The sequence below is a fragment of the Falco punctatus genome (assembly GCF_963210335.1).
Source record: "Falco punctatus genome assembly, chromosome: 4".
NCBI lineage: Eukaryota > Metazoa > Chordata > Aves > Falconiformes > Falconidae > Falco > Falco punctatus.
In genome coordinates, this window is record NC_137583.1 from 74,219,613 (window position 1) to 74,232,608 (window position 12,996).

Here is a 12,996-nt window from a genome sequence, read left to right on the forward strand (position 1 = left end):
AAAATGAAGAAGTAAGTCTGGAACTCGGAATTCTTGAAAGATCAAAAAAGGAGAAAATTTCTGTAATGAAGGAATTCTGAAACTGTAGCGTGATTAGGATAGAAGACGTGACGTTCCTTTCAAAATTAGATGTGGTTGACAGAAAGCCCTAGAGACTCAGTAAAAAATAATTTTTATAGGAACTTTTCTTGAAGAAGAAGGGAAGAGAATTCCAGGAACCTTTTGAGAAATATAGAAGAACAGAATTAGTGTTCAGGCATAGGTAGGATTCTTCATGTAATATGAAAAATGTGTAACGTTGTTGTTGTACCTTCTAATGGTAACAGCTGTTATGGACAAGAGTATGTGTTGTGATAGAAAATACTCTAGCAATTTTGGACTGGTTCTAGATAATACAACTATTATATGATGCTTTATCCTGTAACAAGTGTGTCTTGTAGACTTATGGCGAAGTAATCTAAATATGAGTGAGTCTGTAAAATGCTGTGGAACCTTATGTTGAACTCTAAAAGTTTTATACATACTGAATGGACTATTTCAACAATAAGAATTTTCTATATAAGGACTTCTGTTCATTTACAATATTATTTCTGTTTGTAAAGCCATTTGTCCACAGATCCTAATATATTTTGCCAATATTAAGGTGACTTTGAAACATAGCTAGGTAAACATCCCATTTTATTGAAGTTTCCAGGCCTGTTGTCTTTATTTTACCCAGATTTTTTGCATTTACAGTAGACAAGAAGCTCAAACCAAAGATTTCTGGAACAGATTTACTCATGTTGCCTCAAACTGAAAAGTCACTTGGGTTTTTGAGGGGGAGATGAGGAGGAAGAGGAGGGTCACAAACTATGTAGTTAAGTAGTACATTCTTTGTCCCTGTTTGGTAGTGCGGTTTGTTTGCTAGTGGATGACAGTGGTATGATTTTATTAGAAGTTTCAAATTCATTTATTTGAACATGTTAATGTTTAATGTATTTGAATGTGCTTTCAGTCATATAGCTTTTGGAAACAACCTCTCCTGCATTACAAACATAGTGAGTGCAAAGTTTGTTTTGAAGTAATATTTTAAATACATCTAATGGAAATAAAAGTTACAATTTCAGATCTCGGTGGTGTGGATTTCAAATCCACAAGCAATAATGGACACACTCTTCCCATGTAGGATTTTAAATATCTGATAAGTGGCCTGATTTTTTGATACTTTGCACTACTTATTTAGCATTTTAAATAATGTATTGTGCTATATATATATTTAATAATTATTTCTATGAAGTACAGATACCATACGTTACACATGTGTATGTAGAATATGAGATTCATCTATCATACTGCTAACTCTTTTTAAACCTCATTGTGTTTAGGTGCCTGATCTTAGGACTAGTCCTTTAATGAAGCAGCACATTATTAGTGCTGGATCTGCATCTAACACTTGGAGGAGAGTTGGAGTAAGCATGGGCACACAGTTGTTTTCCTAACAAATTGCCCAGCACAAGCTTTTAAGTTAAAGTAGACTCTTCTATTGTGAGAAGTCAACTGCATAGCACTGAAAGATTTGTGAGTTTTCCAGGGGGACTGTTGTTTTGGCTAGATTACTGTAGCTGGTTTAAGGTACATTGCCTCTATCAGGCTAACATCTGTGTCTCATCATTACAAGTATGCCCTGTCTTTTTTTTTTTTTTGTGATCACTTCCTCGGCACCATTTTACAAGGTAAACTGAACACAGCACAGACTGGTACCTGGCAGTGATTTTACAAATGCTAGGCAAATGGTTTGTAATCTTGTACTGGGAACATTGCTGTTAGTTCACAAGTAACAGTAACTGTACTGAATCAGACTGTAAAGTCCATCTAGTTCAGTATTTTGTCTCAATCAGTTTAGCCCCTGGTACACTTCCCGCAGTCAGAAAGTAGAGAGCCATGTCTGTACATCACAGTCTCAGTGTCAGGACTATAATCTCTGTCTTCCCAGAGGAAGTCTTCCAGATTTCTTGCTTCTACTGAGAACATCCAAGGTCTTGGACAACTTGTTTCCTTACAGCAAGTGGATGTCTGTTAGGAAACTACAGAAGTGGGACTTCTGACAGCGTGCATTGTAATAAAGTTCAATCTTTGGAGCTGTGCCCCAAAATGTGTCTTTTACGAATGTTTGCCATACAGCCAACTCGAGCTCTTGCTGAGCCATCCCAATGCTTTCATACAGTTCTTAAAACCAGATGGAGCTTTTGGTAGGGCAGCGTTGCTGGTATTTGTCTGAAAGATAAGTTGCATTCAGTGACCTGGCACCTTCTTGCAATCATATATTGCCAGAAAGTGTAGGTGCACTGTGTATCTGCTTCTGGTAAGTGACCTTTCAACCTTGCCTTTGGTACTGAACAGCTCTTGGGTTTCCCTCTTTCCACATGTAATGCTCAGGTGAATTTTAGTGACCTTTCTGCCTTTGCTGCTTCCCCAAGACTCCTTTAACACAGAAATTAAAGTTGTGTGGCACTTTGCTAAACGGACCAAATGCCTTTTTCACAAGGCCATGCATCACAGTGGTGGGTCCTAGTCGCCTGCCCTGTGCATAGAACTTTTCTGTCTGGAAGTAGTTTCTGTGGTAGTTGGGTAGAGAAAATGAAAATAAATGGGAGAATGGAGAGGTGGTGAGGAAATACAGATTTAACAATTGCTGCTTTATTCGTTGCTTTTTCAAGCAGCCTTCACAAGTCTGCATATACCAGGATACATGAAATGTGTTTTGAGATCAAGGTATGGAGTTTTAAAACTTTAGGCAATAAGTGTTTTACAGTTAGAAATGGTGTTAAGACAACCCTCCTTCAAATAATGAAAATTTAAAATCTCAGAATAACTGGATGCAGTGTGCATCTTGCCCACGTGCAGTATTTTAAGAAGTAGTATGCTACCTGGAATAGAGCTGATTTGTGAAAATGTTTTTTCTTTAAAGTAATCAACTACCAAGAATGAAGAGTGAATGCTGAACTTTAAAAGAGCTTGCAAGTACAGTTGAGACACACCTATTTCTTTTTCATATGGTGGAATAATTATTTTTTATATATATACATTACACAAATTCTTCCTTTCAGCAGTAAAGTATAAGATATCTTCATAATTTTCTTTGTATTTTGTCCATCCTGTTCTACTATTTCTTAGGGCTAATATTGTAAATTCTTTTTGCTTTTGTGTAGATTTTTATGTGCTCTAAGGTTGTGGTATCTTGTACTGTGCAGTCTATTGGTTTGCTTTATTTGAAATGCAATATGAATGCACCTGGGGTTCCTAAAAGTTGTTTTTATTAAAACTAGGTTTCTTCAGTTTTTTGTTAACTATAAAAAACATTATTATTTGAGAGAAAGTGGTATTAACTGAACTAATTTATTTTTTATTGAAGGCGGTTTTATGAAGATGGAGCAATTGTTCTTGGTGAAGAAGCAAATATGCTTGCTGGTATGCTGTTGGGACTCAATGCAATTGATTTCAGGTATTATATTTGCATGCTTCCTTACAAAGTGCTCAGGGAAAGTACTTATAAGTTGATGCATTATGGTAAATGTTGTTAGATTCCCTTGATAGTTTGAGAGACAAAACTTAGGTGGCAGGGAACAAGGAAGGTTATTTTTAAACTATAAGGAAAATTGTGTGATGAAGTACGTGGTTCTGCCCTGGTGCTCAGTGACAGTATTGTAACTACATACGTAGAAAGTGTAGGTATCTAACTTTAGTGGATCTAGATTTTAAAAGCTTGATCTACAAATGACCATTTAATATTAATTTGTGTTACACTTAATTGCAGCCAAACTGTAAAGTACCATCAAATTGTTTGAATTTACCTTTGCAATCTCTAGCTAGATTGCTAGATTTTTGTGTGCTTTGTTATACAATTAATTCTGTGTTTTGGAGTAATAAAGGTGCAAGCGTGCTCTAGGTAATATAAAAACCATCTTGGTGTGTGTATGTGTGTGTAGATATATATATATATATATATATGTAAAAGAAATATCAGCAAGGTATAAAGACTACAGTGCCTATGAAAAGATCAAACCTGGCTGATGCAGGGCCCTACTAATATGCCTGGCTGGACATACCTAGCCTCATACAGAGCCGCTGGGGAAGGATTTCATAATAAAGCACAGGGAAAAAGACAGTGATAATGCTTTTCTTAGGTCTCCTGGCAGTACACTGTTAATATTTATCCTCCAGCATCATTAATGCTTGTCACAAACCAGTTTAGGAGATAAACTGGCAGAAAACAGCATGTAGGCTCATGGGATGCACTGAGTGATTGACTATTGCAAAAAGGCCTTTGGAGATTTACTCATGCCTATGTACCCTTATACCAGTTCTGAGGCTTGCTGGACCATTCTGTGAGCCAGCTGAACTTGTTAGAGATTTAAAAAAACATACCCAGTATGAAGACAGGTTTTGTTGTTAGCTAGTTTAGTTCATGGCAGTATCCTATTAGTGGCAGAGATGATGGGACCATAAGGCTTAGAGAAGAGAAGGAATAAAAAGGATTGAGTAATATCTTCCCTCTCTAGTGGCAGTGAGCATTTCGTTCAGCTGCCTGTGGAACTGCAACTGGATGCTAAAGAGGAAAAAAACCCCTAAAAATTCAGGTGTTGATGGCTGATCTAGCTCATCATGGAGTCAGGTGTGTTCCAGTATCACTATAAGGAGGGGAAAGGGAATGGGTGTTGAGGTTTGAGGAGAAGATAAAAAGAAAAAAAAACAAAACAAGGGAGAGGTTGAAAATGCAGGATAGCTGCTTTTGCCAGCATATAGTCATGAGATTGGCTTAACTGCATTCTCAACATATGTTCTGGGGGAATGGAAGTGTGCTGCAAGATGGTAAGACAGCTAGCCTTGTGTACAGCAAATTCAAATCTTACCAGATTTTATTAGTTTAAACTTTACGCCATTCAAAATTAAACTGCTATTGTATTAGCACTGTACTAGGAAGGACTATAGCTATACATGAATAAAAGCATAGTGAGAGTAGGTCTGCAGTATGTAAATCCTTCCATAAATAATCATCAATTGACTGTGTACCTTGCATAAGCTTCAGTGGTACATATCATACATGCTACTGGTATGAGAGCTTAGTTCTATGAATACACTTGTTCTTCCTTTGTCCTCTCATTTCTAACGTAGGCATGTTTATAGGTATCTGTTAACAGTATTCAGACTAATAATTGGTTCTCATTGGAGATACTTAAGTTTTTGCCAATGCAGCTTTTAAGAGTCTAGAAATTTTCTGGACAAAATAAGAACAGTACTACAGGAGCATTTTTATTGTGCCACGTAAAATTCATAGTATTGTGGTTTGAATAGCTGAGAGGCTGTAGCCATTCTTTGCATGTTATATTTGAGATAGTTTTTTTTTTTATTCAGTTCAAACAGTCTCTTTTAAGTGCTGACTGTCTTACCTATGTGGAACTGTAAATAAGACTTTGGGGTGGAGATGGGGCAACCCAAGTGAAAGCAGAATCTAAATTCCTCCCTGCTGCTCTCCCACCCTGGCCCTAGCAATGTGGAATTATGTATCTACTCAAAGTAATTGTGGTTTTGCAGGACTATGTTTTGTTTGCTTTGTTTTGCTTAGGGGGAAAAAAGAACCTTTCAGATATACTTTCCAAATACCACTTAAGTGACTGCATTGTCAAAAATGTCACTTTGCAATTAAGTTAGCAAAAGCTGTGTCTTACTAGAATCTGGTTTTTGGTGACATAAGAATGAAGGACATGAGCCTTGTGGAAGCATGATTGCTTTTGTCACATGATAATTAAACATGATTCAAATACAGTTATTTATATCCAGTACAGAAAGAAGACAGTGTAGATGAGCTTTATAAAGCTACAGCCATTCAAGAACATTGTCTGAAAGTTAGTTTCATTAATGTTCCTCATCTTCCTGCAGTCCAACACCAGAAAGCATATGAAAGATACTGAAATATTTTTGAGGACTGATTTTTGACTTAAAAGTTAGTAGGATGGTTACAGAAGCACTCTGCAAATACTTTAAATGAGCTTAAATACTGAAGATTCCAAGCTCATCCATAGCTCTGCTTTTTCTCTTGCTTCAGCTAGTTTTCCTGTTATTCCCTTGCAATCCATCTCTTATTTTCAGAATTTAAAAATTAAGGTTTGTAATACTTGCCCTGATCGATTCCCTGATTATGTGGAATTTGGTGGGGGTTTTATTGTCCTATAATATGCTCAGTGATTGTCATTTAATATTAAACAGTCTAGCTTGGCTGAGTAGGATTTTGCTGTGGAATGCTCTAGGCCTTTATTATTACCAAAAAATTAAGAAAAATCAAATTTCACTTTGGTAAGATTCAACTGTCACTGTCATTTAGTTTTCTTGTTATAATTTCATCATTGTTTTTCTGTTTTATCAGCTTTTGTCTGAAGGGTGAGGGATTGGATGGCAGCTTTCCAGCTGTCATAGATTATACACCGTACTTGAAGTTCACCCAAAGGTACTTTTTATCTTTACACTGCTCTTTTAATTTTATTTTGTTGGCAAAATTTTACTTTGTACTGGGCCTCTTTCCATTTCACATTCACAATAATATCCATATCTAAACACAAACCTGTACACTCGGCTACCTTGCTCTTTCAGACTAGTGGAATTATTGCATGACTCATCAGAGTGAGTCATGCTAACTTTGTTTACTTGAATTAGAATCACAGTTCAGCAGGAAAAAAACTTTTTGGTTCCTTTTGAAGATTGCCAGACCAATTTGTCCTTTCTTTGGGGCCTTTTCTGTGTAGTCGTAAACTTAAAAGTAGTTATTTTGTAAATAAAAATTATATATGCCCTGGTAAATTGTGAAATATAGAGATACGCAGTATGAGCAGTTAGCAATAATAGAAAATCATGAGCAGTTGTGCATACAGTCTAACCTTCCAGCTACATTTTGTTCCTCTGGTCAACCATATGATTAATAACAAAAAGAATGATCACTATCTAACAGATCAGATGGAAATCTAGCATCTTCAAAAAGCATGGGAATTAATGGGATGTGTTCTGTTGTTAGGTATGCCAAAATGAAGGAAGCAGTTGGGTGCTAATAGTCTTGAAGATGTACAACTGGATATGAAATACCCTAGATATTCTGCTAAAATTCTTATTAGCTTACATGTTAATGACAATTTGCATGGTTCAGTTAAAGCAGAATTTGCATCATGGCAAGATCATCAGGTTGTAGGAATCACTACTTAAGAAGCTAGTAAATGCTGTTGATGTAGTGGAAAGCATAGCTGGAATATTTCAAATGGGTATCGGGATAAATAAAAATGCTTGTCTTTGAGACAGATGTCTGAATTCTCTGGCATACATTGATTCTGGATGATATGGAGATGTTTTGACAATGAATCTGCATACAATGTAGGGAGATATTTATGTTCTGTGAAATACCATGCACATGGTCTTCACTATAACCATAACTATACGTTCTCATTTAAATTTATCGTAATTTAATGACAATCACTTTTTAAGTTTTCTGCTTTTTAGAAACAAGTAAAATCTATTGTCAGATACCACTCTTTGCCCTGAATTTATGAAGGGTAGATTAAGTCACCATTTCCTTAGCTTATTGCAATGCATTGGTCCTTTGTATTCCAGGACAGTATCCCACATACAGTTGTCTGACTTGCCTAAGACGACTTGACTAAGATAGATCACAAGAAAATTTTTGTCCCACTCTTTAGGTGCTTGAAATAGAATTTTTGTTTAGTGATCTGTCCTTTCCCAACATTTTGATTCTTTTTTGGTTTACAGAGCTTTGAGTATCTTTAAGAACTGTAATTTCAAGGGGAATTTGCATTTTAACAAATGCAGGTTTTTCTCTTGACTAATAAATACAATCCTTCAGTTCTGACAGTATCAGCAGTGATGAAGAAGAGCTAAGAACACTGGGCAGCAGTGGCAGTGAAGGCAGTACTCCAGAGAACATTGGTCCTCCGTTCATCACGGATGAAAACAGCTGGTACAACAAATGCAAAAGGGTAGAACAGAAGTACCGGCTTGCATTGGAACAGAAGGTAAAAGATTAGTTTTGTGTGGGGGTGATGGAGCCAAAGCTCATCACCAGCCAACTGGTGACGTACCCATTTAAGTAAAGGCAGAAAAATATATTAAATATTATTTAGGTCCACGTAAGTGGTCTTAAATTTTATGATCCTCAGAGTATCTGAGTATCTTTGCTCACTGATTTGAGAGGAAAAGATGTTTGAGGATGGGGGTGTGGGGGAGAAAATAATCATTTGGAGATCAGATATCACAATCTAATGTAGAAGCTTTGGCTCCTTTTTCCTATCTCAGTGTATCTCTGAAGCTGTTAGGTTGTGAACTTGAAGTGAACACAACTGTCCACATGATTTTTCCTCTCCTTAGAGGCCACAGAGTTTTACTGATGTAGGTGGACTGCCAGTTGAAGGCTTTTATAACGATAGTGATGTTAAACTTTAACATTTAGCCCTAGAGTAAACAAAAATGATTAGCAAAGTAATCAGTCTAGGAATTAAAAGCAAAACTATCTTCTCGGTGATACCGAGAAGGGTTTTTAGAAAGTATAAAGTTTTAAGATGTGCTTCAAGCTAGAATGGGGCAGGGGGAAGCGTGTTTGTATTTGGTTTTAATAATTTAGGTAACATACTGAATGTTATTTTAGAAATCAAAGGTAGGTTCTGCCTCTACCACCCAAAATACTGTAAGTTAAAGGTGAAGTGAAATACATGTCCAAACCTTTTTAGTATTTTAATATTTTTAAAGGCAAAGTGCTTGTCAGCTTTTGATAATACTATATTACAACTACAGCGAAAACGTGTATTAGCTAGTGGCAGAGAGAAGGGGGAAGACTGTTCACAGACACCGAAGAAACAGTGCACAGGAAAAGAAAGGGGGAGGGGTCAGGAAAAACAAAAGGAAAGAAAAATAAAAAACATGGTTAATGTTTTTAAAGAATTTATTAGGGTTTTTTTAGTTTTCTTTTTTCCTAATGTCAGGATTTGATTTTGATGAAACTTTGAACACAGTAAACCATATGAAAGGCTGGAACTACATAAGGGTGCTTGGAGGTGTAATTATTTCCTGTACTTTAGGGCATTAGAATCACAAGATTATCTTTCTGCCTTTCTAGTTTTTACTGTACTGAGGGGGAAATAAAGAAAGAAAGAAAGAAGAGGGGCATATGGGATCTAGAATGGATATTCTACCAGTTGGGACTCAGTACGTTCAACTGTAGCCAAAATCCTGGTACCAACTCAGTCACATACACGTTTAAATTCTAAGAATGATTGCTGGTGTGGTTTTGGCCTGGGGCAACTAGCAATCTGCCATATTGTTTCAGGTCTCAGTTCGTGAATTAGTGTTTGTCAGTGATCATAATAAGCACAAATAAGCAGTATGACTTGACCATGGTCCTTTGGAACTTTAGTTTAGTTTTAGTACAGATATAGCCAGACTGAGAGAATGTACCCGAGAATGAGTCCTGGTGGAGTTCAATTCATTAGGGTAAACATAGCTAGTCAGTATAGTCAGTCTTAGTACAGAATGGGTAGAATCAAAGTCAGTTTACTTTATTGGATGTAGGAAAACCTAGTTAAAGTTCTTCTAAGTAACAGTGGAAAAAGTTAGACTTACTGTGGGATAATAGATGTGCGAGGTATTTTTTAAAAATATGCATGCAATATGTTTTTTCTATTTTGGGTCCCTTACACTTCTTGGTTTTGAAATACGACCTTAAATGTTGGCATCCAGGTTGCTGGTACAGTCTTCTCAGCCATTGTGGTATCACTTTCTGTATAGAAGGAACTTGTGTTCCTTCAGGCTATCCCTGGCACAGAGGACGCTTTACCTGCTTTTGTACAACAAAATGTGCCATTCAAAAGGAATCTCTTCAAATACATAAACAAAATTAAAACTTTTCCCTCACTACCCCAATAGTACTTGAAGTACAGGAGCATATTCAAGGACGGCATTTCATCCTTATATCCAGACAAAAACATAGGATCAGTTTGAACTCTGCTCTTCCTAACCGCTCCTGAAGACTCAAATATTTTAGGGTTTAATGAGGCAAGTGTCATCAACTCCAGAGAAGCATTGAAGAGAATGGGTGGATGTTAATTTTTTGTAGTTAATTTCCAAGGATACCCCAAGAAGGGGTACCCCATCAAAGTTGTGACAGACATCTATAGCAAAAATACTGGAACATGGTGTCCAGACCCACTAGCCAGAATAATTAGGAAGCTGTACATCTGCAAAAGCACAAAGATCTTCAGTGGCTGTGACAGCAGATGAAGGTTTTGGTTTATTTGTGAGTCTTAAGATTCAGAAACATTTTTATTCCATGGGAAGTTATTTGCTGATCTGATACGGAGTATTTCAATTTTTTTTAGCATTACCATTTTAGTGAGTCACATTATAGTAGCATTGTCTTAATGAACTGCAAGCTTGTGTAGACAGTTAATGTAGAGGTGAATTCAAGTCAGTTTTATGATAACTCTTTGAAAACTTTGTTGATTTACTACAATTTTCAAAATGATAGCTACTCTGACAGCCATGGACACTTTCCTAATTGCCCTCCTTTAGAATGCCTACTTGAAAATTGCAGCAGCAAAATAACTTTTATTTCCACAGACAGAATTTTCCGTTGTCTAATTTTCATTTGGGATGTGCCAAATTTTTATGTAATTTGCTTTGACTATACTACATGTGCTCTACAATAACTTGAACAAATGACCATTAAAAGGTTAGATGGATCATGGGATAGCGCTCCTTTCCAGAGTGCTGCCCTCCTTCCCTTTTTAGGACCTTTTTCATGGCAATAAGTTGCAGCAACAATTGAGTTGCACACAGTGCAATAGGTACCAGTTAATCAGAGACAAAGTGTTTCCTTTCAAACAAAGGGGCTTTCTGACATTTTGTGTGTTGGAAAACTAGATGTTTGTGACATGAAGACCAGTTAAAAATAATATATTTGTAGTAACTGATACTGTGAGTCTGATGGATCCTTCTTTTACTCTATGGTCATTCACTTTACGCAAACAATGATAAATTCCTTTTCTTCCTTCTAAGTATGTGTACCGCAGTCGTTAATAGCGCAGGTGAATGATGTTTACCAGGGTCACAATATGACTAGCAATTGCATTGCAGCTGAGATAAAGGTATCTGTGTGTTCTGAGTTGTTTGAATTGTAGAATAGAGTCAGGTAGTACTTTAGCAGGGTAAATCCTAGCATTGCTTTATTGTATCAACATTGCTGTGCTGGTTTAGACCAGGAATCCTTGCTTATCCTACTATCCAATCTTGGATACTTGCCCAAAGTAGATGTGGAGGGAAGAATAAAACTAAAGCAGATATAAATGTGCTGGGTTTCTTCTATTACTTTCTTGGCCAATCCATAACAGCTGAAGGACTTCCTGAATATGGTAAGGTTTGTCTGTTTAGTAACCCATGATGGATCTCTCTTAAAAATATCCCCTTGACCCCATGTAAATTTTTAGCATTCAAACCATATTTTTGGCAAAGCATTCTGTGTATCTACCATCTGTTGTGTGAAAAGCTACCTCCTTTACTGTCTTTCGAATCTGGCTCCTACTAGCTTGATTTCATGGTGCTTAGCTCTTGTATTTTAAGAAATGTACAGTCTCTTACTTCCTGTCCTCTCAAGGCTGCTCTGGAAATATGAGTTTGTCTTTTCCAAGTTGTCTCTTGTCCAAATTAATGATTCATAGTTTACACATTTGTTATTTATGTGGAAGTTTCCTCTTCCCAATTTTGGAATGGTGTAAACTGTTCACTTTTGTGTAGTAAACCTCTAGACTTTTTGTGTACTGTTTATACTAGAGTTTTATATGCTTTCACTGGTGGGATGATGCATCTCCATGTTGTTATCAATAGAGGTATTTACTATTCATAGTATTCTGATACTGATGCTTTATATCTAAAACATCTTTGTAAAAGGTTTGATGTTTCTGGGAGGCAGAAAATCTGTGTATATCCTAATGCATCATTTAGTACTTTCAAAGCACTACTTAGAGCTCCAAGGAGTAGCTTAACAGTCAAGAAAACAGTAACATTTGACGGGGTAGAATCAGGCCTACTGAAAAGCTGTGAAGATTCCTTGGAAACTTGTACTGGGACTAAAATAAATTCCTATCAAATATAAATATATCCAGTGGCTAGAACTGTATGTAGTAATAGAATCACAGAATAGTTGTGGTCGAATGGTACCTCTAGTGACTGTCTAGTCCAACTCCTCTCCTCAAAAAAAGGTAGACTAGAGCAGGTTGCTCAGGGCCTTGTTCAGTCAGGCTGTGCATATCTCAAGGATGTGGATTCCCTTCCTGTCTGGACAACCCGTTCTGGTGTTCATTTAAAAATAGGGGAAAAAAATTAAAAGTAGGAAAAGTTTTTTCCTACCTTTAAATAGTTTCCTGTATTTCAGTTTGTGCCCTTTGCCTCTTTTCACTAGATACCACTGAGAAGGGTCCGAGTGCATCCTCTTTACACCCTGACATTAAATATTGATATGATTCTCTTTCTCCCGCTCTTCCCTTCTCCCCAAACCTGGACTGAGAAATTCCAGTTCCTTCTGCCTCCTCTCATATGGGAGATGCCCCAAGCCTCTAATAGTCTTCGTGGTGATATTAGTAGTATTTTACTACTTTTAACAACCTCTTTTAATTTTGGGGGTTTATGTAGGCACCTATGAAAGTGTGACACATTTTTCCACAGACTTCAAGGAGTGTGCAAAATTTTATGCTATATAGACTTATTGTAGCCAACTTTACCTAAGAATTGATAAGTTATTAACATCTGACATGCTGGGACTCTGCTTGAAGAAGAAAAAGAGATAGCTGCTTAGTGTTGTAAGCAAATGTGTAATTTGGGAACATACTTTGTGACCATGTGGCATCACAGTTGCTGTTAAATACATTGTGGATTTTTGTAGATGACTAAGTAGCTGGACTGTGATTAGGACTGCCC

The 12,996-nt window shown here is 36.7% G+C and overlaps 1 protein-coding gene across 1 annotated transcript in view; it reads left to right on the forward strand.

Annotated features, from left to right (window-relative positions):
• The window catches only part of RUNDC3B (RUN domain containing 3B), a 57,433-nt gene that overhangs the window by 19,731 nt on the left and 24,706 nt on the right, over positions 1-12,996 (forward strand). The window contains exons 5-7 of the mRNA XM_080386382.1: positions 3,392-3,481; positions 6,401-6,481; positions 7,880-8,048. Coding sequence (XP_080242508.1) covers positions 3,392-3,481; positions 6,401-6,481; positions 7,880-8,048 — 340 coding nt within the window. The remainder of the gene's footprint in view (positions 1-3,391; positions 3,482-6,400; positions 6,482-7,879; positions 8,049-12,996) is intronic.